This window comes from Schistocerca americana, chromosome 3 (genome assembly GCF_021461395.2).
Source record: "Schistocerca americana isolate TAMUIC-IGC-003095 chromosome 3, iqSchAmer2.1, whole genome shotgun sequence".
Lineage (NCBI taxonomy): Eukaryota > Metazoa > Arthropoda > Insecta > Orthoptera > Acrididae > Schistocerca > Schistocerca americana.
The window spans coordinates 780,945,576-780,970,249 of record NC_060121.1 but is presented as its reverse complement, the minus strand read 5'-3'; the positions used below and the strand labels follow the sequence as shown (position 1 = coordinate 780,970,249).

The 24,674-nt window shown below is 38.1% G+C and overlaps 1 protein-coding gene across 6 annotated transcripts in view; it reads left to right on the top strand.

Annotated features, from left to right (window-relative positions):
- Window positions 1–24,674, top strand: part of LOC124605815 (deoxynucleoside triphosphate triphosphohydrolase SAMHD1) — a 355,281-nt gene that overhangs the window by 293,883 nt on the left and 36,724 nt on the right. For all 6 annotated transcript variants that reach the window (XM_047137726.1, XM_047137725.1, XM_047137728.1 and 3 more), the window contains 2 exons: window positions 10,129–10,391; window positions 14,318–14,368. In XM_047137726.1, coding sequence (XP_046993682.1) covers window positions 10,129–10,391; window positions 14,318–14,368 — 314 coding nt within the window. The remainder of the gene's footprint in view (window positions 1–10,128; window positions 10,392–14,317; window positions 14,369–24,674) is intronic.

The window sequence follows — 24,674 nt, the reverse complement described above, 5'->3', positions numbered from 1 at the left end:
CTACTCATCTCCATTAACTTAAATTTTTCGACATTTAGAACAGGCTGCCGTTCATCATACCATCTAGAAATTTTGTCTAAGTCATCTTGTATCCTCTTGCAATCATTTGACAATGACACTTTACCAATACACAGCATCAGCAGCAGCAAACAGCTGCAGATTGCTGTTCACCGTGTCCATCAGGTCATTTGTGTATGTAGAGAATAAGAGAGGTTCATGATAAATGCAAGCTAAGTAATAAACTGATGCTGTATAGCACTCTCTGTAAAACCAAATAAGGTTTCCATTCAGATCTAATGACTTCCTTGTTTTCAACTCCTTCAGTTGCTTCTCTACACCAGAGATGCCTGTTCTATGTCTTTCATTTGGGAGTCTGTGCAATTGTCAAATGACTGTACGTTTATACAGTCCTCCTTCATGAATAATTTCTAATTTAAAACTTCAGCTTTCCTTTTGTTGTCCTCTTTTGCACACCAGACTAGTCAGTGCATGACTGGGTAGGAGCCTTCAACCCACATAGTGATTTTACGTGGGCCAAGAATTTTCTTGTGTTCTTGGCAAGATCTTTTACTGTGGTATGATGATGGAAGTTGTCTGATTTGGGCATGAATCTTATTCAAACGTACTTATGTCTACTACCTTTTGGCTGTCAGCATTTGTGTATTCTTTTTTGAATTGAGAGTGCGATAGGCTCTGCTTCCTCAGAATTTTGCAAATTTTTTAAACCACATTGGGTCTTTTATCCAGTTACTCAGCACATACTTATCGAGAGCAAGGTTTACAATCAATTTAAAGTTAGCCCGTAATTTGATCATATTGGAAATAAATAATGTCTGTTCCTTGTCTAAGTGGGATGCTAACAACCGCTTATCTTCTCTTTCAAGTAAAAATACTCTTCTAGCCTTCTTGATGGATTTAATAACTCCAGTAACCATTGTCACTTTATCATGATCCCTAGTATCCATGTTTATACTGGCACTGTCAATAAGCTCATTCCTGTTTGTTGATACAAGTTGTAAAACATTTCCATTTCATACAGGCTGCCGAACTAGCTGCTTAAAACAAGTTTTTGGAAAACTTGTTCCAAAACTACTTCACAAGACGTGAAATGAATCCACAGATTCTTACAATCAGTAGGTTAATGTCGCCTCCAACTAGTATTTCATGACCTATGTATTTCTGCATTACTGAGCAAAAGCTTGCTTTCACTGATTCCAAAACTGACACATCAAAATCATATGGCTGGTAAAAATGTCCAGTAATTAATTGGAGTTCACCTAGGCTAGTTATTTACAACTTCACAGTTAGACTCAATTTCAACCCAAATAGTCATACTATTTTTGTCAACTGTAGTGAACTCTCCCCCTCCTGCGGAATCTAATCTATCCTCTTGATATACATTCCATGTCTCACTAAATATTTCGTAGCTTTTAACTTTATGTTGCTGCCAGATCTCCTTGGATCTGAGAATAATTGGAGAATGATAATTTTCCTCGGTGGCAGTAAATTAAGGATGTTCACTAACAATACAGTTTACTATTAAAATTTTGGCAATCAAAGTGTGTTTACTTTGTATGTGGTCCAATTTTGCTCATTGTGTATTGACTTCAGTGGACCTCCAACCATGGCCTAGCCTAGAAAAACCCCATGTGTACTCCACAAGAACTCTGGTACCTGTGTATCTGCTTCCTTTGTTTAGTAAACCTCAGACCTATCAAGGGGTGTCATACAATTCTCCACCCCATAACACAGGCCCTTAAATCTGGAGCTGTGACTGTCAAAGAATCGATGGAGCCTTTGGTTGAGACCCTCCTCTTTTCTCCAAACCTAAGGACCTCAATCAACTCTGAGTACAATGCTGCAACTTGTGAGCTCTGTTTGCACCCCATGAACAAGGCGAGTAGTCTTCACCACTTCTGCCAGTTGCCCATACAAACTGAGGGTGGCCTCACAACTAAAGTGACAGACATTACTGGTACCAATGCGAGCCACAGCTTGCAGGCAACTGTGCCCTGCATCCTTGATATCAAGCCTCCACTGCTTTTCAGATGAGGCCTTTCTGACAGACATACCGAGCACACATTGGACTTCTTTACAGTGCAGAATGCCATTTCCTGAAGGGGCTCCATAACATGCCTAACATTGGAGCTCCCAATAACTAGTGACCCCTGTCCCCCACATGCCTGCTTGGACCCTGCTGAAGGTCTGTCCACTCACAGGGTGAATGGTCAAGACCAGATGGCCAGCCTCCATACTGACCTCCACCTTGAGCAACATGAACGTGCTACAATTCATCACTCCAGCTGGGGTGAGGATAGAGCCCATGGGTGAAATGAACGACACCTAAGTGTCCTGTGCAATGTGGCAGATTATCTGCAATTGCTACACCACAAGGCAGCAGCCTGCAGGTGGCTGACCATGGCCAAAAGCATTTTCGGCTGTGCACAAACTGTGACCAGCTTGTCCTACACCTAAACAAAGCGTGCAAACACCCTATCAATACTAGTACTACTAACTTAAGAATTAAACTATGAAAGCACAGAGAGAAATCTAAATATGTAACTTGTTATTCTTCTGAAAATCACCATAGGAGTCTGGAGCCTGACTGAGATGTAACAAGCAGTTGCTGGTCTTTCAAAAGAGACAAATAACAACTCCAATACAGACCACACAAATTTACACTTTACAGTTACTAAAATGCAAGACTACACCTCTTAAATACAAAAATGTGAAAGGAATTTAATCGTTAAACTGTCAAAGCACACAGAAAAATCTTGTATGTAACTTGCCTGGTGAGATACAATATGTTTGATAAATATTGCAATAAAATACACACATCTTATGAAGCTGTTTATACTATACAAAACTGCTCAAAAAATATACATTTGACAATCGTGAATAGTGACAACATTATGTTGTTACTGTGATCTTTTTTGTAATGTAGAGCTCTTGACTGAAGAACATACCAGCAAACAATAATAAATTAACAATCAGAATATGAATTTTAATGATTTGCTGTCTCCAAAATTGAAAATCGTGTGAAGTACAACAACCAAAGGAGTTAATTGTTTTAAAATTTGTGTAATACCTTTCCTATTTGTTGTCATTAGTAAACATGCACATCTTTTAAAAATATTATGAAAACAGAATGACAGCATCCATACAAGTACTACACTTTCCAGCATCGATAGTAAATCCTTTAAATGTATAAAAGTTGGTAATGAACCTCTATTCACTGTATCACATGACATTATAAGTCCAAAAAAATTAAAGTGTTTGTTTTATTGACATTGCCTCCTTTGAACATTCATATTGATAAATACTGTCCATCACAAATTAGCATAAAAAGAAAGAAAAATGCCTAGAGCTGAACTAAAATGGACATTATGTAATAAGAGTAACTGAAGTAGTTTAGTCATATTATAACCTCTTCTACATGGATGTATTGTAGATTTAGATACTTTAAAGCTGCATTTTAATGTGAAGGTTGAGTCATATTGGAGGAGGAGATCAGGAAGAAAGTTCCACTCTACATTTAGAATTATGTAGGGTAACAAGGAATGTATAGGGAGTAAATGCCGTCTGCATCAAGCAATGCAGCCACATGATAAATGGGACTTCAGTTTTATGACTGATTGATACACATAAAAGTAACACACATTCTACATCCATAAGTTTTCTCCTTTACAATGTGATTTACAGAAAATGGTAAACAAACAAACAAACACAGGAGTGGATGGATCAATGGATGATGGAAGAATTGAATAAGGATTACCAAAGCGAAGTGATTAATGCGTTCAGTAATGTTGTGTAGTGCTACTATACATATGATTTTTTTTTTCACTCACCACTGTATTGTTTGATCATAAAAGTTAGTAAATATTTGAGATACAGCATTAGCACCCTAACAAGTCTTCAGAGTTCTACCAATTGACAACTGGAGAGTCAATGAATTAACATTTGTGCACAATTCATAGCAAGCCACTATTATCAGAGCATATGATAGTGGAGAGAAGCTAATCATCAGTCATCATAGTTGAGCAAATACTGAAGATGGTTATTATCAGACCTCTGAAATTTGAACAACCTTGGTTGCACTCAATGTGTGGAACTGGACTGCTCAAATTAAATAACATCGGTTGGATGACAATCTCTAACTTCTTACTCCTTTATGGAATTCATTATCATAACACGAATAGTGTAGAGACAAAACAACATTATTGTTGTTGTGGTCTTCAGTTCAGAGACTGGTTTGACGCAGCTCTCCATTGTACTCTGTCCTGTACATGCTTCTTCATCTCCGCAACCTACATCCTTCTGAATCTGTTTAGTGTATTCATGCCTAGGTCTCCCTCAACAATTTTTACCCTCCACACTTCCCTCCCATACTAAATTGGTGATCTCTTGATGCCTCAGAACATGTCCTACCAACCGATCCCCTCTTCTAGTCAAGTTGTGCCACAAATTCCTCCTCCCCCCCAATTCTATTCAATGCCTCCTCGTTAGTTATGTGATCTACCCATCTAATCTACAGCATTCTTCTGTAGCACCACGTTTCTCTTCTTGTCCAAACTATTTATCGTCCATGTTTCACTTCCATAAATGGCTACACTCCATACAAATACTTTTAGAAAACACCTCCTGACACTGAAATCTATACTCAATGTTAACAAATATCTCTTGGCAATAAACACTTTCCTTGCCATTGCCAGTATACATTTTATATCCTCTCTATTTCGATCATCATCAGTTATTTTGTTCCCCAAATAGCAAAACTTGTCTATTACTTTGTCTCATTTCCTAATCTAATTCCCTCAGCATCAATTTGACTACATACCATTATCCTCATTTTGCTTTTGTTGATGTTCATCCTATATCCTCCTTTCAAGACACTGTCCATTCCGTTCAACTGCTCTTCCAGGTGCTTTGCTGTCTCTGACAGAATTACAATGTCATTGGGGAACCTCAAAGATTTTATTTCTTCTCCATGGATTTTGATACCTACTCCGAATTTTTCTTTTGTTTCCTTTACTGCTTGCTCAGTATACAGATTGTGTAACATCGGGGATAGGCTACACCCTGTGTCACTCCCTTATCAATTACTGCTTCCCTTTCGTGCCCCACGACTCTTATAACTGCCATCTGGTTTCTGTACAAATTGTAAATAGCCTTTCGCTCCCTGTATTTGACCCCTGCCACCTTCAGAATTTGAAAGTGAGTATTCCTGTCAACATTGTCAAAAGCTTTCTCTAAGTCTACAAATGCTAGAAACGTAGGTTTGCCTTTCCTTAATCTAGCTTCTAAGATAAGTCATAGGGTCAGTATTGCCTCACGTGTTCCAATATTTCTACGGAATTCAAACTGATCTTCCCCCAGGTCAGCTTCTACTAGTTTTTCCATTCGTCTGTAAAGAATTCATGTTAGTATTTTGCAGCCTTGACTTATTAAACTGATAGTTCAGTAATTTTCACATCTGTCAACACCTGATTTCTTTGAGATTGGAATTATTATATTCTTCTTGAAGTCTGAGGGTATGTCGCCTGTCTCGTACTTTTGCTCGCCAGATGGTAGAGTTTTGTCAGGGCTGGCTCTCCCAAGGCTATCAGTAAATCTAATGGAATGTTGTCTACTCCCTGGGCCTTGACTCAACTTGGGTCTTTCAGTGCTCTATCAAATTCTTCATGCAGTATCATATTTCTAATTTCATCTTCATCTACGTCCTCTTCCATTTCCAAAATATTGCCCTCGAGTACATCAGCCTTGTATTATTTATTTATGTTTTATTTATGTCTTATTTATTATTTATTTATTTATTTAACCATCTGTAAACAATAAGTATTGTATGGATGTTGTCCAAAAGTACATGTAAATTTATGGGAAACAATTTGTGAAAAGGATCATACACAGTTTTACATTAAGTAGTACAAAGAATACAAAGTTGTGCAAAAAATGTACCAAGAATAATACTTGGTCATACAAGACACAATAATACAACTTTTTATACATGTATGCTAACAGTATTGTAACTGCATAGTCTGTTTTCCCTAAGGCTTTACTTTTGTGTACCCTAAACAGGAAGCCCTTACACTCACTACAATAATTCAGTAAAGATTTTCAGTTTGGCGTTAATATAATCATTATCAGAATTATTTATTGGCCTAAATAGTCATTTACTGAGTAAAAATATTGTTCAAGTAGAAATTCTTTAAATTCTACTTTAAATCTGTTTTCATCTTAACTTTCTCATGTTGGCTGGCAGTATATAGTAGAGTTTCTTACCAATATGGCTCACATGCCTTTGTGTGTGCATACATGCTTTCTTGCATGCACTTTTTGTTTGCTGAGTATTGAGTGCTGTGCTATTTTGAGTATTGTAGTTATGCTAGTTGGCATTTGTCTGAAAATCTGTAAGGTGGGGCCCTAACATATAAAACACATTTGTGTATATATATACAAGGAAGGTATTATTAGAACTTTAAGCTTGTTGAATGAGGGTTTGCATTGTGTCTATGGATGACTGTGTGTTCTTGTTCGGATAGCCCTCTTCTGTAACAGAAAGATTTGTTTTAGACGGGAAGTGGTGGAACCCCAAAATATTATTCCGTATGTTGCAAGAGACAGAAAATAGCCAAAATACGCCATCCTGGCACCCTCTGCAGTAAAAACATTTGCAAAAATTCTAAGAGCAAAGCAGGCTGAGTAAATTTTCTGCATGAGTTTCATGACGTGATCATTAAAATTAACATTTTCATCTACATGAATCCCCAGCAATTTTGTTGATGTCACTCTGCCTATGACCTTGTCACCCAACAGCAGATCAAGATTTACATTTTGGCATATTTTCCTAAACTGCATACAATTTGTTTTATTTGCATTTAATGTCAACCGGTTTGCATTGAACCAAGTGTGGACATTCTTTATTACTTGATCAATAGTTGTTTGCAGCATTTGCTTCGGTGCACCTATTGTCACACTAGTGTCATCTGCGAGTAGTATGGCCTTGGTGGCTGCTGTAGCTGAGGTGTGGAAGTCATTTATGTAGACAAGGAACAGTAAGGGACTTAGAATACTGCCTTGCAGTGCTCCTATTTCTTCTTTTCTTGCATCTGATACTAAATTTATTTTGTAGTTGGAGTAATCTGACATCAGTCCTGCAATGTGTGTTCTGTTTTGTAGATATGTTTCAAACTCCTTTTTCCCTGTACCATGAATACTTAATGCTTCCAGTTTTTCTAAAAGAATGCCATGATTGACAGTGTCAAATGCTTTGGAGACACCTAAATTTATTCCTACTACACTGTTGTCTTTTTCTAGAGTTTTGATTATTTGTTCAATGTAGCACATTAGTACTGTTTCTGTATTTTTACCACCCTGGAAGCAATGCTGATTTCTATTTAGTAACTTATGGTCATTTAGATATTTGTTGATTCTGTGCTTCATTAACTTTTCTATTATTTTAGAAAATGCTGGAAAGAGGGATATTGACCAATAGTTTTCTACCTTATGCTTGTCGTCATTTTTGAATAATGGCTTCACTTTTGACATTTTCATACTTTCTGGAAACACTCCTTCACTAAATGATCAGTTGGCTATTTATGCCGAGGGCCTTGCAATTTGTGCAGCTGTCCTTGTTATGATATAAACAGGCACCTCCTGCTGACATTTTAGGTTTCAAGCTTTTTATTACTTTGAACACTTCATGTTCATTTGTTGGATCTATCCTCAGCTACATGCAGCTTTTGGAAATTCAGCTTTTTCCTTGGGTTGTAAATTTACAGCTTAATGAAACTGTTGCATTTATGAAATAATTGTTGATGTAATTTGGCAAATCTTGTTTTTTAATATTGGCATTTTCTGTGTTTTTGAGAATGATATCCTGGTCTTTGTATCTCTTTCCTGTTTCACTTTTCACAGTGCCCCAAATGGCTTTTGATTTGTTATCAGACTGTCTTATTAAGTTGTCATTACTCATAAATTTTACCTTGGTAATTACTTTTTGATATACTATATTCTATGAAGTGTGGATCTATAGATACCTTCAATTTTGAATTTAGTTTCTTTAGAGTTCCACAAGAAGTTTTGATGCCAACTGTGGTCCAAGAACTTGGCTTTGTATTGTGATGTGATGTGAGTCTTGACAGCTTCTTTGGAAAGCACATTTTGAAACATCCCATAAAAATTGAAGAAAAAGTGTTATATGCATCATTTATATTTGTTAGGGACAGCACTTCTGCCCAGCACTCTCTAGTTAGGATATGTGTAAATTCTACAATTTTCAGGGGAAAATTTTCTTTTATACATGAGTACACTTTTTTTTTTCTTGCAATGGCCTTGATGGAATTTTGAGGACAGGACCATTATGGTCTGATAATCCCAAATCATTATTTGTTACTTCTACTCCTGTGGATTGTACATTTCAAAATATATTATCTAGAAGACTGCTTGTATTATATGTTATTCTTGTGGATTCATGTATGTGTGGAAACAGATTAAAACTACATAATAGATTTAAGAATTGATTTTTTTATCCTACTTTCATTCGTAAGATGTATGTTGAAAACACCACAGACAACTACAGTGGCTCTTTCAGTAAAAAGAATGTTAAGCAGTGCTTCTAATTGATTAATTAATATGTCTGTATTCCCAGTAGGTGGTCTGTATATTGCTGTGACTATGACTTTTCTCTGTATTTCATACAACTGTATAGCTGCTGCTTCAAAATTATTTTCCACACTCAATAATTCAGGTTTACACCTTCTTTTGTGCCTGGTACTTGATTTAGTAAAGATACATTTCCATCTGAGCTCTTGATATTAACATGTAATATTTCTGTAAAATAAATATGAGTTAGTAAGTTGCTCATCACCAAATTTCTGAAACAAATCTAATTTTTGTATTGTGTACAGTTGCCTACATGTTGGAAAATCTGCCTCCTGCTATAAGAAGATCGGACCTAAAAAAGTAGGTTCAAAATCACCAGATAAAACAATCGCTATGTTTTATTTTGAAATCACCATCATAAATTATGAGATCACTCAGGTGGATAGCAATATAAATAAGTCCCTCTAGAGTTTTCAGACACTGCAGAATAGATTTGCCTTGACACACCTGGGCATTGAGTCAAACAGAGCTTGGATGGCGTGTACAGGTACAGCTGCACATGCAGCTTCAACAAGGTACCACAGTTCATCAAGAGTAGTGACTGGCATATTGTGGCGAGCCAGTTGCTTGGCCACCTATCATCAGACGTTTTCAGTTGGTGAGAGATCTGGAGAATGTGCTGTCCAGGGCAGCAGTCAAACATTTTCTCTATCCAGAAAGGCCCGTACAGGACCTGCAACACGCGGTTGGGCATTATCCTGCTGAAATGTAAGGTTTCGCAGGCATCGAATGAAGGGTAGAGGCATGGGTCGTTGTGTATGTCTAAGGAGTGATTGGATCACATTATCATTGTGATTAACCATATTGCAGATGAATCCATTCCTAAGAACTTTGATCTGTCTGAGATAACCATGCTCTTGGACACACTGGCTCCATTACAGAGTTTCAAATACAGAATTACAGAAACTTGCAGCACGTGCACTTGCACACATGGATGCAGAAAAATATGTATGCAAGCCAGTATTGCATTATCTTTACAATCATTTGGATACATTTACTTTGCCACATTTAACAAGCAGTTTATTGATAATACTTGCTACTTGTAAATTTTAATTTGTATAGCCTGAAAGTGAACTGTCTGTTTCAGTATTTGTCATTCTTTGTATTACATCACATTATTTTATATGTGCTTACTTTAATTGGCAGAATTAATTTTTCAATGTAACTGGCAGCTGTGTTTCTGGATACATTGCACAGGCTACTTCTTCAGTCTCGGATTGTACTTCTTCCAGTTGTCGCATAAATTCTGCTTTTAAATGAAGTATCTCAGTCTGTTAATATTTAAGAATTCTAAATATATTTTTGATGTTACTCTGCAGATAATGCAGTAACCTTGAATCTTTACTTAATAACACAGATGCTTTTTTTGTAAATGACTTACATTTCATGTTGAATAACAAAGTAGACAGTAGTTTTTTTTAACTTTTATGAAAATAAAGAACTATTAAATGTATATTTTGTTGACAGATAATATCAAATAAAACTAATGACATTGATGTCGACAAATGGGAATACCTCGCAAGAGATGCAGCGCAGCTTGGTGTGCCAGTAGCATTTCAAAGCAAACGTCTCTTTGAATTTTGTAGAGTTGGATTTGTGGAAGGTGATGAACGTGCTCACATAATAATCAGAGACAAGGAGGCCATTACTGTCTTTGCTATGTTCCAAGCTCGATCAGAACTGCATTACTTTGCATATCAGCACAGAGTTGTTCTCAGCTTAGAAGAAATGTAAGTACAAACAATTAAATCAAGACCATTCTATGCTAAAATTGCACCAACAGTTTGATAATACCTGTTTTATGTCAGTGAAATTCCTGATATCTCTCTCTCTCTCTCTCTCTCTCTCTCTCTCTCTCTATCTATCTATCTATCTATCTATCTTTCTCTCCTGCTATGCATATGTTCTTTGAAGTCACTGCTTAATATGCTTAATATATTTATCTTCTAGCATTAACTTTTAGGAGAGATATCTGATGGTTGTAAATGTCCATCTTAAGTGAAATGTTTGCACAGTCATTTTAATGACTGTGACAGGCTGCCTGTTTTGTGGCACCAAGCAGTCTCTCCTCCTTATGAAGGTAAAAGACTGAAATTTCTGAAGGCCACTACTTAATTGTGAATTAAGTTAGTTGAATGAAAAAGAACAAAGAATGTGAAGTGAATTTTGAATAATCACTTCACTGAAAAAGGAAACAAAGTAAAAAGGTAGAAACATGAGTGAAATGTCTTTTTGAAGTTGTCACAAAACATTTTATGTACATGACCACATTTAGCGGTCCTTTAAGAGACTGGCATTCAGCAGAGTCATCCAATTAATAACTTGTGCCACTTTCAGGATGACACTAGTTACACATTAACATTATGAAACATCAGCATTGTATTGTGATCTCACAAAGTAAATGGACAAGCTATACATACAATGATGGTTCAAAATAATTATAATCCATAAGTATGGCTACTGGAAATGAATTATACATTCATTACCTGTGATTTATAAGGCAGACAGCATGAATTGATTGAGTGTAGCACTTACAGAACTTCAGTCTCATTTTGTGCATATTATTCAGAACTTTTGTACCACCTGTAGGAACTGGATAACATGTTGGAAGCTCCATTTATGATTCCTCATAATGTTACTTTTCGTGAATGCACCTTTTTTGTTCTCCTCCAAAACATGATAGTTCATGCTATGAGATTAGCAAGCAGTAAACGTAAACATGCAATCTCAGTGCAGTTCATTAGAGTGCAGTGTGTTTTCAGTTGTGAATGGGACACATTAGGGTGCACCATGTTTCCAGTTGTGAATGGAACAATGTGATTTGAGTAGATTGTTCAATCTGTTGACATATATTGAAGGCTCTTTTCAAGCATAGACCAAGTGGGCATAGATCTCTTTATGGCAAGGAGGGTTGCTAGCACAGGAAGCTGCTTGCAAGTTGGTGTACAATGTAGCAATGTCATTCAAACATTCAGCTGCTATGGTGAGAGACGAAAAGCTGAATATTTGCCTTAAAATGATCATCAAAAATTCAAACTTATGGCTGATTCTAGTAAATTATGGCTCATAGGTACCTGAGAAAAATGCAACAGAACTGTGTGTTGCATTGTTAGAGGCAACTGGAAGGGCTGTGTCAACGCAGCTGCTACAGAACTGACCTATATAATCTGTTTGACTTCTAAGCATTTTTTTTTTTAACAATTGCACAAACACCCAGTGTCATCGTGCACAGAGAGGGTCAGCAAGGGAACACCTGGAAGGAAACCTAGATTAATGTTGCCAGTTTCTGTTCACAGATGGGTGCCAGATTTGTCTGATGATTGTTGTAGAAGAGTGTGAAGTTGGCTTGGTACCAATGTACATTTCAGGCATGCCACCTCATGTGTTCACCAGGGAAGTGGGTCAGGCATATTTTCAGCTAGTATTCTGGATGAATTTTGGATGCCTCCCATCAGTATCAAGAGTAATTTGAGGTGTTTTGTAGGACCCTCCAACATGCTGTCCAGTCCAAGAGCCAATATTTAGGTGATGGATCCATGTTTCAAGATGATTGTTAATGAACACAGTGCACTGACCTTCTGAAAACCTTCTTCAATGAAGCATGAATCAACTTGATGGAATGACCTGCAACATCTCTGGACAAAATGTCAATTGAGTATGCTTGAAACCAGTCCAAACATCCTGTGTGTCTTCTCCAAAAACTTCTTCCCACATTGGATTGGGTGAATTGAAGAATGGGATGAAACTCATTGGCTTTGACCAACGATGTCATATTTAAGTCATAGATGATAATTTGTTTACTTCTCAACCATAGATAATAAATCTGTTATCTTGGGAAGCAAAGCATAAAACCATAAATTTAGATAAATAGTTGTGTCATTAAAAGAAAGAAATTATGTATAGATTTTGTTGTTGGTCGTTATTTTAAGGAATCTGTGTACATATTTTAATTTAATAATGTATCCACCATGGATAACGAATAGGATATCAGTGTCAGGTTTGTTGTTCTTTTTGTTATGGGTAATACTAGTATCCTATTTTTTGGCTCACCTATATAGATCAACTGAAGTACAGGATACCTATGTAAGATTAGTAGTTTTGTCCACAATAGGTAATTTATAGATCTACGAGAGAACAAGATACCAATGTTAGATCATTTGTTTTGTTCAGTGTGGCTAGTACTACAATCATGTTCGTCAGCTGTCCTACATAGGTTAACTAAAGTACAAGATACCAATGTTAGGTATGCTGTTCCTTTCACTGTTGGTAACACTAGTATCCTATTCTTCAGCTGGCCTACATAACTCATCTGAAAAACAGGACACCAGTGTTAGGTATGTTGTTGTTTTCAGCATTGGCAATACCAATGTCAGGTTGATCACTTTTTCCTTCATCAGTAACATGAGAATCCTCTTCCTCAGTTGAAGAACAGGATATCAATGTCTGATTTGTCATATTTTTTATGTTGTGTGATAAATTGTGGCTATGTTTGTAGTTCTCTTTTTAGGTTGTACCCACCAGAAACCCTCTAATTCCCAGGTCTGTCCCATTTTCATGTATTTTATGCACTTCGATAAATCATTTTCTCTTCTTATTGTTTTTTTTCTTTACAGAAGGTTCTTTTATAATTATGCGTTTCTGTAATGAACATGTACAATCTCTGTTCTCTGTGACATATTTCAATTTTTCATTGTTTTGTTACATTATACGATTACATTACAAATATGGGTTTACTTGATGTACGTCTGTGATCTCTGTTCTCTGTCCTACATTTCTTTGTTTCTGGTTTATGCTTTCAAATGTTTTGTCATATATCCTCTGTGGTTTACATACGGTGTTATCAGTCAAAACTGATGAGTTGTATCCCATTCTTCAGTATTTCCGGATGATGTTCAGACAGTTGAAATTAAAGAGGCACGAGCTGCAATCTCTCGACCACCTCGTCAGTCAGAAGACTGATGACACAAAAAGAAATCAGCCACTCGTCCTATAATTTTTCAAAATATTTGAACTCCGGAATATAAGTTCTGTTTAATTCTAATATTCATATTAAATAGATCTCAGCTTTTCCTGTGCATAGACTGCTCATAGATCTATCAGAAACCTGTAAAGTTATTTAAATGTATGCAGTAGTAGGTCAAAACATAAAAGTTATGAAAATAACTCCTTTTCTACTAATACACTTAATATCTTGATACATAATACTTTGAAAAAATTAGTTTAGAAATAATGATTAAAGTTGAGAATCTAAGTAGATAACAGTATTCGTAGTTGGTTGTTAGTATTCTTTATAGTAGTAGCTGTCAATGACTGCTTCTACCTGTTAATGTATAACATGGCTTAACCTACATTCCTGAAGACCTCAGTTATGATGGCATTTATGGAGTATGTATGAATAAATGGAGTAGTATGAATTCAAAGATATCATTCTCCTTTTACCCATTGACTCCTTTGCAGTTAAATTACATTACACATATCTAATTTATTCACATTTGCGAGTGAGTAAGAGCAAGCCTTACTTACAGGGATTAATTTTTTTTTAGAAATAATGCTGTTTTTATAAAATCAAAATCTAGTAGAACTTAGAGTATACTGTTTCAATGTGCTAAATTGAAAATGTAATAAATTAAGTGTAACAGTTCTAATTTGTCATTAGGTTGCTGGATGCATTCAGAGAAGCTGACAGAGTTGGATACACACATAATGGGTGAGCTCTATTTTCTAGTATGCTGTTTGGCTACTGTGTGGCTTTTTGTATATGAGAGGTCAACAGAAAATGGTTTGATTTCAGTAGATTTGTAAGCATTCTTATAAGGAACGCAGATAAACCAAGCATTGACATACACTACATGAATCAGCAAAGGTTTATCTTGTTGGTTGTCATTCAGGCCTCTGATCAATTTCCCTTAAATTTTTCTAATGTCTACTTCTGTCTCTAATTTCTGATCTGCTGTTTCTTTGTCAGATTCACTGGACCACACATTCACTAAAGCATCTTCTCATAATTCCTCCATTTCTTTTAATTTTTTATTAATTTTTTTCTTTGTTTCTTGCTGTTGTTCTGTTATGGCTCTTGCCATGCCCCCTTCAGTAGTAGTAGTAGTAGTAGTAGTAGTAGTAGTAGTAGTAATCAAATTGCAGTACCTACATATGAGATATCATGACTTTGTCCTCAACAGAAAGCACTCAGAATGACAATGCAATCAAAGAACAATTACTGCTCACTTCTGCATATTCCAAAGAGTGTCTATTGAACTTCACTTGGGGATATGTCTTTTCCCATAAAGCACTCCCCTTAAAGTGGAGAATATTAGGAACATAGGGGTACTTGAATTTTATAACTTTGCCAGCTTTTGTGCAGACAGTCTTCAGCTGCAAAGACTTGGCAAGTAGAACAGGTGCCTGTGAGACCAGCATGAATTGCCCAGGACTAGGTTTATCATCTGCTGGTTGCATGGTTGTGGGAATGTTGTCCCTGTTCTCCATCGCATTACTCGCCTCGTTGTCTGAATTTCCCACATTGGGTTCAGTCTTTCCACTGATACGTCACTAGCCTTCCCATTTTGCAGAATCTCAAATATGTGTTTATGTTGCCACAAAACTTGGTTGGGTCCTGTATATGGAGGCTGAAGAGGTGTCTGCACGGAATCAGTGCACAGCATGATATGCGAACAGTCTGTTAGGGTCTTGTGCAAGAAAACATGGTGTAACTGTGATGCACAGCCAGTGCTTATCAAATGTTTGCCATGTTATTCCAAATCCACTATACCAAAAAGTGTCTCTCTGTTGGGTCCAAGAGCAGTGGAGAGGTGAGAAACTCCACTATGATCCTTATGGCTCTCCATATACCATCTCAGCCACTGAAGGACTGATATCAGCCTTATAAGCTGTTTACAACACCAACACCAACACCAACAGTACAACTTTCCCAGTGGCAAATGAGGACTGCTTTCAGCATGTGATGATACCTCTCCCTACCTATCCACCATACCATTGCTGGATGGTTGGTAATTGGTGGTGTGGTGGTATTGGAATCTGCTCAGTTTAGCCAGCTTGCTGGATGGGGTGGACTCAAACTGCCTGCCCTGATCTATCACAGTGTGAAGGGAATAGCTGAAGCACACCAACTAGTATGTGATGAATGCATTTGCAAAAAATGCCAAATGTTATGTTACCTTAACAATGGTGTTCATCCCTAAGTGTGCCAGATTGTGCACACTGTCAAACGTTATCTTGCAAAATTTTTGTGTGATATAGGGTCGTGGTGCCTGCCAAGAGGTATTGCACCACAACTTGACACCACAACCAGGTACTTCAACCTGCTGGTGTCACAGACTCACAGACTGATACATCAGTAAGTCTTTCAGCTGATGATCTGCCTTTTGTGCCTTAGAGAGGTTGTCATTCTTCAGGACTGCAACTGCACCACATGCTTAGGAGATTGGAACTGCACCAAACACATGAAGTGGCATCTCTCACAACGAAGTCAACTTTTCTGGCAGTGGAGTGATTATATCACATGAAACTCTATAACTGAGGAAAGTCACTTCACTTTTACCCACCATGAATTTGTCTTACTTCAGTACCACATTGTAGTCTTGGAACCTTTGCTGTACATCATCCAAATGCTTGGCATGTAATTGTGCATCAGCAGAGCATACCAAAATGTCATCGAGATACGCAAAATGAAACGGCAATCCCTGCAGCATTTTGTCAATAAACCCTTGCCAGCTCTGCACCACACCTTTAAGTCAGAAATGCATGCTCAAGAACAAAAGGCTGAAAGATGTGATCACTGCTGTCTTTGGAACGTCCATAGGTGCTAAAGGAATCAGGTTTCAGGCCTTGTGGCAATCCAGGACTGCAAAAACTGTTGCATCACCCAAAGCATAAGTGAAATCTTGAATATGTGGAATAGGAGATTTGTCTGGAATGGTACTGGCATTTAATCCTCAGTGACCTCTGTAAGGATGCCAGGTACCACCTTTCTTCCTGACAATATGTGGTGGAGATGCCATGGTGTTACCTGAATGCCGTAGGCTACCAGAATGCAATCTCTTCAAAAACAATTTTAATTTCCAGAATTTTATCTGGTGCACTTCTATAGACACACCGTTCAACTGGTGGTCCAGGTATAGTACGTAAGTTGTTTAAAGTATTGTGCTTTAAGCCCTGCAGCAGCGTCGATACCTGTAGAACAGGTTGTTGATGTATATTGCTGACATGAAATGTCCTACCATCCTACCAACTGCAGAAATATTCAAAACCCCACAGACTTTCCTACTGTTGGATTGACTTCGTCCGCAGCTCGTGGTCATGCGGTAGCATTCTCGCTTCCCGCACCCAGGTTCCCGGGTTCGATTCCCAGTGGGGTCAGGGATTTTCTCTGCCTCGTGATGATTGGGTGTTGTGTGATGTCCATAGGTTAGTTAGGTTTAAGTAGTTCTAAGTTCTCGGGGACTGATGACCATAGATGTTAAGTCCCATAGTGCTCAGAGCCATTTGGATTGACTTCTCAGCCAGGCTTTAGACAAGTCCACAGGCAGTGCAAAATGTGCAGGGAAATTTGCTCCTAAGATAGGTTGGGAAATTTATACCACTACAAATATCCACTTGGAAGGAGTAGCGAACCACATCTCGGTTGCCAGTTCCATGCAACCTAGTGTCCTCATACTAGTATTATTGATGCCTAACAGCTGCAGTGGCTCCAGGGCATCCAAGTCGGTTGCATATGAGGTTGGCTGATTGTTGACTTATGAATGCGTGACCACCAGAAATACTAACCCAGGTCGTCTGTCAGCAATGTGCAACCAATTGATTTTCCCACATGTTTCTGTTGAATGACCAATTGATTTGCAAAGACAGGTGGTTGTGTATTCTTCACAGGTATGTCAATATTGCACTGTGGTTCAGGAACTACTACTAGTAAAAGTTTCATATACCGATGATGCCATGGTCCATGGTGCCTATTGCAAAGCACTATTACCATTCTGGTAATCACTCAGCCTCATGCACTTCAAGCCTGTGGCCGAAACTGCCTAAAACACCAGCAGATGGTCAATGCAGGATCTTGAGCTTGTCTGCAGTCCTGGCAGATTAGTAGAATGTTGTGCTCATTGCCATTTGTGTCAACCTATTTGAAGCTCGAATGCCTGCAGTCAGCCAGCCATCTTTTGCGGTATAGTTTGTAAATCTTGTTGAGATGTGGTCTTACTCAGCATTCACTGAAATGCCTCCAGTGCACAACAACATCAGCATTCTTCTGAGGCCTTTTGTGCCTGACTGTGACATGTACCGTCAGTATCTGCTGGTGCTGCAGCCACTATAACTGCCAAGTCTAATGTGCTGTGGACATGATTGGCTACCCGCAACAATTTATCAAAGGGCTGCTACTCATGCACTGTCTGGGTTAATTGCACCTGTATAAGCAACTGCTGTTGCCAGGTGTGGAGTAGCCACTCTTAAAAGACCACACTAACTTCCACTATAGAGAGTGTCTCCAGAATTCTGATGGTGTTTTTCACCTCTTCGCTCATAATACAGGACCTGCTTAAGCTTTTGTTTTGGGGACTCGGTGCAATGAATGATAAACACCATCTTGATAACATGGTGGGTCCGTTGGTGTGGAGGTCGCAGGATAACATCTGTAAATATGACAGTTGCTCCCTGGTGCAAATTACTGACCATCAATGTAAATTGTTCCTGGTCCTCTGTGATTTTTTGCTGGGCAAAAATACTTTCTAAATGTACAAGGATATTGAGTATTTCATGGAACTGAAATTAAGAACAAGGATAAAAAATGATTCATAGGCATTTACATTCTTCTAGGTCTAATTTGCCAAGGATTGGATAAATGGATAGATAGATAGATAGATAGATAGATAGATAGATAGATGACTGTGGCCTTGGAGTTGGAACCATCCCACAATTTGCCTCAGTAATTTAGGGAACCCACAGAAAACATAAACGAGATTTCAGAACAACACACACACACACACACACACACACACACACACAGAGAGAGAGAGAGAGAGAGAGAGAGAGAGAGAGAGAGAGAGAGAGAGAGAGAGAGAGAGGGGGGGGGGGGGCGGGCTCACCACTCTTTGGTGAATTCATGCTTGGGGAACATGTCTGGGATATTTCTGGAAATGTGTTCTGAAGTTCCAGTAGCCTGACACTGGAACAGTCCTTCCACTGTTTTTTTCTTTCTTTCTTTGTTCTCAGTCTCCTATCCTTCCTCTACTTCGGTGTTTGAGGTTCCTCTTTGTTTCTTCATCCTTTCTGTGCACTTCTGGAGGCTAGCCCATGTGTCTGACAGGTGACTGGGTAATGCATAATTCCCAGCCCCAGGTTGGTGGGTAGGATTCGCACATACCCCCTGTTTTGGGCCAGGCCCAGGGAGAGGTGATTGCCTGACCAGCGACTGTCCCAAACTGCCAATTGGCCTCTCTGTCTGAAGTTTGGGAGGTTTGAACAATCACAAGTTGGGTGAGCCCCCCCCCCCCCCCCCCCCTCTGAGTGGCTCTCCAGTTGGAAGGAGTGCACCATTGAACTCGTGGCAGATTTTCTCACAATTCTCTCACAAGCCACATCACCATCTCGGACTATTGTTTCCTAAACATAAATGAAATGAGGCTAAAGATTCCAAGAAGCTCCCAGCTGCACCTCAGTTCCTCATGACATCACGTAGGGAAGACAGTCATTCCTTTGCAACAGTTAGTCCAGTTACTATTCTGAAAAGTGTTGATGCAATTGCAGGCCCTGTAAAATCCTGCTCTCATTTATGTAATGGCACTTTGGCTTGAAAATCACAAATGGTCTCAAAAAGTAAACAACTGCTTGCAGCTTTGCTCCTCCACAACTATCCTGTTAGTGTCAAGGCCCATCCAATGCTGAATTCTTTGTGTGGTGTTATTTACACTAGGCTGCTTGATGGTCTGACCAAGGGAGAAATCCAAACTTAGCTCTCTGATCAGGGCATCACTGCATTCCGTTGGGTGTAGAAAAAGGTTGATGCATCCTTCATGCCTGCGTACTCTCTTTCCCTCATTTGATAGTATAGTGTTTCCATCAAAGATCAAAGCAGATTATGAAGTTATCACATCCTGACTGTACATTCCATACCCAATGCACTGTTACCAGTGTCAATATTACAACCACACTGGAATGTCCTGCCAAAACATGGCCAAATGTGTTACTTGTGGCAGGAATGCTCATAGGGTGATTGTCTACCTCCTCCTCCCTGCTGTACCAACTGCAATGGCGACCATGCTGCCTCATCCCAAGAATGTCCCGTGTATCTCGATGGGAGGGGCCATCCAGAAGATCCAGCTGAAGGAAAAATGCCTTTCCCTGCCGCTCACAAGCTGTTGGCTAGTCGAAAGCCCTCTGTTTGACCATATGGCTCTTACAGTACTGTTCTTGCTACACCTTGCTCGATGAAGGACATAACTACACAGACTTGTGACCTCACATTCAGCCCTGCAGTTGTCAAATCCCCCAGTATCACAGTAGCATCTCTATCTCCTCCTCCTCCAGCTGTGAAACAAGCCACCAAATCTTCACCTACAGTGGCAAAATCACCTGCTACACAACCGGTAGACCAGAAAGGACAGAAGGAATACTTCTATAAAGACTTCTTACATCCCTCAAACCAACAAACATCTGAGTCATTATCTGCCAACCACAAGGGGGTGGTGGTAATAGTGATCTTCTCTGGCCATAATGCTGCAGATGGTGAGGTGAACCTTTCACACCACATGTCATGCAGTCTTCCTTCTCAAATGCAGCTGGCAGACAGAAGCAAAAGAGTGTGACCTCAGAAGACCAAGCAACATTTCCGTCAACATGAGCAACAGTTTACAGCCAGCTACACCCAGTGCGTTCAGTAGTTGCAAACAGAGCCTCCTCCACATCTTGATGTAGAAGTCTAAAACAGGTTGGCAATGGACATCAGGCAGGAAATTGAAAATCCTAAATATTCAAAAACAAATTGAAAGAATATCTCTTGAGCCACTCCTTCTGAAATTTATCGGAATACTTGGACTCAGGAATGTAAATTCTGCAGAACTCTAATATTACTGTTATAGTTCCTGACTTTTCCAGTATATTGACAGCTGATACTGGTCTGTATAGAGTTAAATAAATGCTTGTTTGAAATATTAAATAGAGACAACAGCTGAGTATTGTAGGAGGAAAAGTGGCATTTCTGAAAGTAACAGATTTTCTCCTTGCATACATATGAAAGTAGTGGCGTGCGTGCGTGCGTGTGCGTGCGTGTGCGTGCGTGTGCGTGCGTGTGCGTGCGTGTGCGCGCGTGTGCGTGTGTGTTGAATTCTGATACCCTGAATATGTTGAAGTTGACATATTCTACTGCTCTCATGGTAACCAAATAATTGTTTCAGTCTCAAAGAATTGCTAACTGATTGCACATTTATACATGCAAGGGATGTTCAATAAGTAGTGGCAGCATATTTCCTTCTCAGCCAATTGCTGTTCAAAGAAATTGTAATTTGGTTTGTGACTTGCTTAAATATTTTCACTTCATCTCGTATGTTTTCAGTGACTTACAGTGGGTGGCAGTGCTTTAACTGGCCTTCAGAATGGCATCTACAACTTCAAGTATTTATTGAATTTCTTTTGGTAGAAAAGCAAACCATTATAAATATTCACAGGTATTTATAGAATGTCTACAGACACTGGGCAGTGAATTCGAAGTACTGTAAACCATTCAGCGAATCATCTGTCATGAACAGAGCAAGGAGAGGAAATATGTCAGAACTGGGCTGGCGATACTGTTGTGATTCCTGCAGTATTTCAAAATGTGGACACTCTTATTCAAAGTGACTGACGGGAAAACAATCTAACAACTCAGTGCTCACTTTGAAATCTGTCGGTAGTGCCTGACACAATTGTCCACCGCATAGTGTATTCAGAGGTTTGTGCTTACTCAGTTTCTTGAAGCCTAGCTGAAGAGCAGAAAGAGGAAAGAAGGGTCATCTGTGGCAAATTGATTGCCTGTTAAGAGTCTGATGATGATGATTTCCTGTGAAATGCTGGATTTACTTCTTTGAGCTTGAAATGAAGCATTGATTGGAGTGTGTAGTCTCATCCCTTCTTCCTGATCACATCTATTGTCCACATTAAAAATGTCCAGTCCAGGTAATTAGTAAGCAAGGTTTTCTGTCAAGAATTGAGGGGAGCAAAGACTACAATAAACGTTCAGGTTTACTTAGCTTGTCGTGCTGAGATGGCTCCAGTTATTCTTGTCTAGGATCTGATTCTTGAAGCTGAAAATCTCACATCAGGTCCTCATGGTTGGTTTGAATTAAATAAATTTGAAGTGTTGCAGCATTTTCTACGTAAATATATTTTTCACATTTTAGTACGTCATACAGTAGTTTGATTTTTCACATTAACAAAGCTGAAACTATATTGTTCACACAAGAATACAAAGATACATCCGATCACATCAGAGGCAAGCTTATGACTCCCACCCTCTGCTAAATGACAATATTCCAAAGGTTTACAAATTTTCTTAACGAATGAATTTCTATTGGTTTCTGCTACATTATTAATTTTGATCATTATTTCATAAATGAATCCAGAAAAAAACATAGTAAACTGTACAAGATTGTATAATTAAGAACAGTAATTTTAAGTGTGCCAATAAATTCAAATGTTTCTAAAAAAGTAATTTCAACTGTACATCCAGAATTAGTACTTATTGATTATAGAGACTAAAATATTTTATAAAGTAATTCCTTTTCATACATTTTAGCTTGAAATGTAACATACTGTGTATAAGTTTTCAGAAAAGCAATTGAGATAATATTGACCTGTCCACAATTCAAAAAATAATACTGCTATCGACAACTACTGTTGAGGAAAACTGATGCTAGAGGATGATGTCCTGTTTCAAGTGGCACCACACAACGTCTCCTTTCATGAAGAAGTTCGCAACAGTACACTCAACTGATAACATCGTGATTACAGTCATTGAGGCCCTGAAGGGGTTTTCTGTTCGATCTCTCTCTCATGGTCAAATAATTAACTTTGAAATCTATTGTGAGACTCTAGGAAATTGAAGAAAAGTTTACAGTTTGTTTGTGACCACAAAAATGCAAATGGCCATTTCTTTCTCCATGATAACACAAGGCCACAAAAGAGACTGCACACCCAAGAGGAGACTACAAATTTAGATGTGCATTTCTTCTCACCTGCTCTACAGCCTGGATCTCGCACTTTCTGATTTCTCCCTCTTCAGCCCACTGAAGGATGAGCTCCATGGAAAGGACTATAGCAATGATGGGGGAGTTATTGGTGCAACAAAAAGTTCACTGAGATGCAGACCAGTAGAGTGGTACCAGGATGGCATACAGGCTCTTCCATTCACATGGCATAAGGCCATATAATTTAATGAAGACTTCATTGAAGACAGCGATGTACAGTCAAATAATTTAGGAGCAGTATGATGTATTTAATTCATGAAAAAAAACTATCCTTAGAGAAAAAGTGGAGCATTGCTTATTGATGAATACTTGTACATCAGAAGTACAACAGACTGCTTTCAGTTTGTATAACACTAACTCCAGTGTTATTTCTGGTAGAAAATTAAACTGACAACTTCTTTGAGATCATGAGAAGCTGTACAGTTTTTACACTAAATACAGTATATTTTACACTAAAAAAAGCAACTACATTACAAAATAAAAGCTTCTCGTGAATGTAAAGTTCACCTTATCAGAGCAGGATGTTTTTCTCTGTTGCCAGTTTGTTCCATGTGTACCAAATAATTCTGGTTCCTCTCCAACCCCTCCTGAGACAAGTTTTCTAGACAAATTTAGCAGGTATTTTCGGTTTTATAAAGCAAAATACAAAGTTTTAAAACATCAAAAATAAATTTAACAAAAATTGTTTCACAAGTGTCATTGTTTTCTTTTTCTTTTTGGAAAGAAACAGTATTTTTTCCATTAGTAAGAATAGTTGCTTGCTTAAATTCTGCTCTGTAGTTGTTTCACTCGTTAATAGTTTCAGGCAAGATAATGGCACCCTTTTTAGATCAAGTATTAAGGTAATAATATTATTATCCAAATCTACTGTGTCAACTTATGTAGCCAAGAATTTCTGCAACTGAGAACTCTACAGCAGCTTCACTCTAGGTAGTCTTTATGATGGCTGTGATGAACAAAGAATTTTGCTGTTAACCATTTGACTGCAATGGCTGCTATAAAACAGTTTATCATTTAGCAGTGGTGAAGAGTAAGGTATTCGTGATTGCATCACTACTGCCAGACTGTAACCACTCCTCACTGCTTGCTCTTCACCCAAGAAATAGCATTTCAATATACCGTAAATGACATTTTCATCAGTTCAGTGTTAACCTCTTTAATCATCTCACACCAAACTTTGTAGCTTGCTGTTTATCCAATAGATGGCAATAATGTTTATTGTACATGATTTCCTTGCCTATCTGATGTGAGTACTTTTGGCAGAATTTCAGCATATTTTGTTACCGAGTAAATTCAACATTTTACTTTCACATTTTATGATTTCTGTCAATTCTGTGCTCTCACAGTTTCCCAAGGGACTGTAGTGTTATTATAGAGTGCAGTAAATGGTGTAAATGTTGTATAAAATACCCCCAGTGCTAATTAAAAGCCTGAAACATAAACAATATTTTTGTGACCATCTATCTTGCTCAAAAAGTTACAAAATGAGTTAGTTCAGTTTTTTTTGCAGCCCTTGGTTCAGTGTTTCTTCAAATTTCCTTAGTTGAGCCTTTTTTCTGACAGAAGGGTAAACAGGACATTAAGCATTGTGGATTATTAAAGTGTTTAAGTAAACTTTAAGATATTTGTTCCTGTGGGCAGAATTTTAATTCTTATCTTAGACTGTAGCCATATATACCGGATTACAAAATAAAAATATATAAAATAATACTTACACATGAAAAATACTTGTAAATTACTAGTACAGAAAATAGAAAACAAAGCTTTATATTTAACATACTA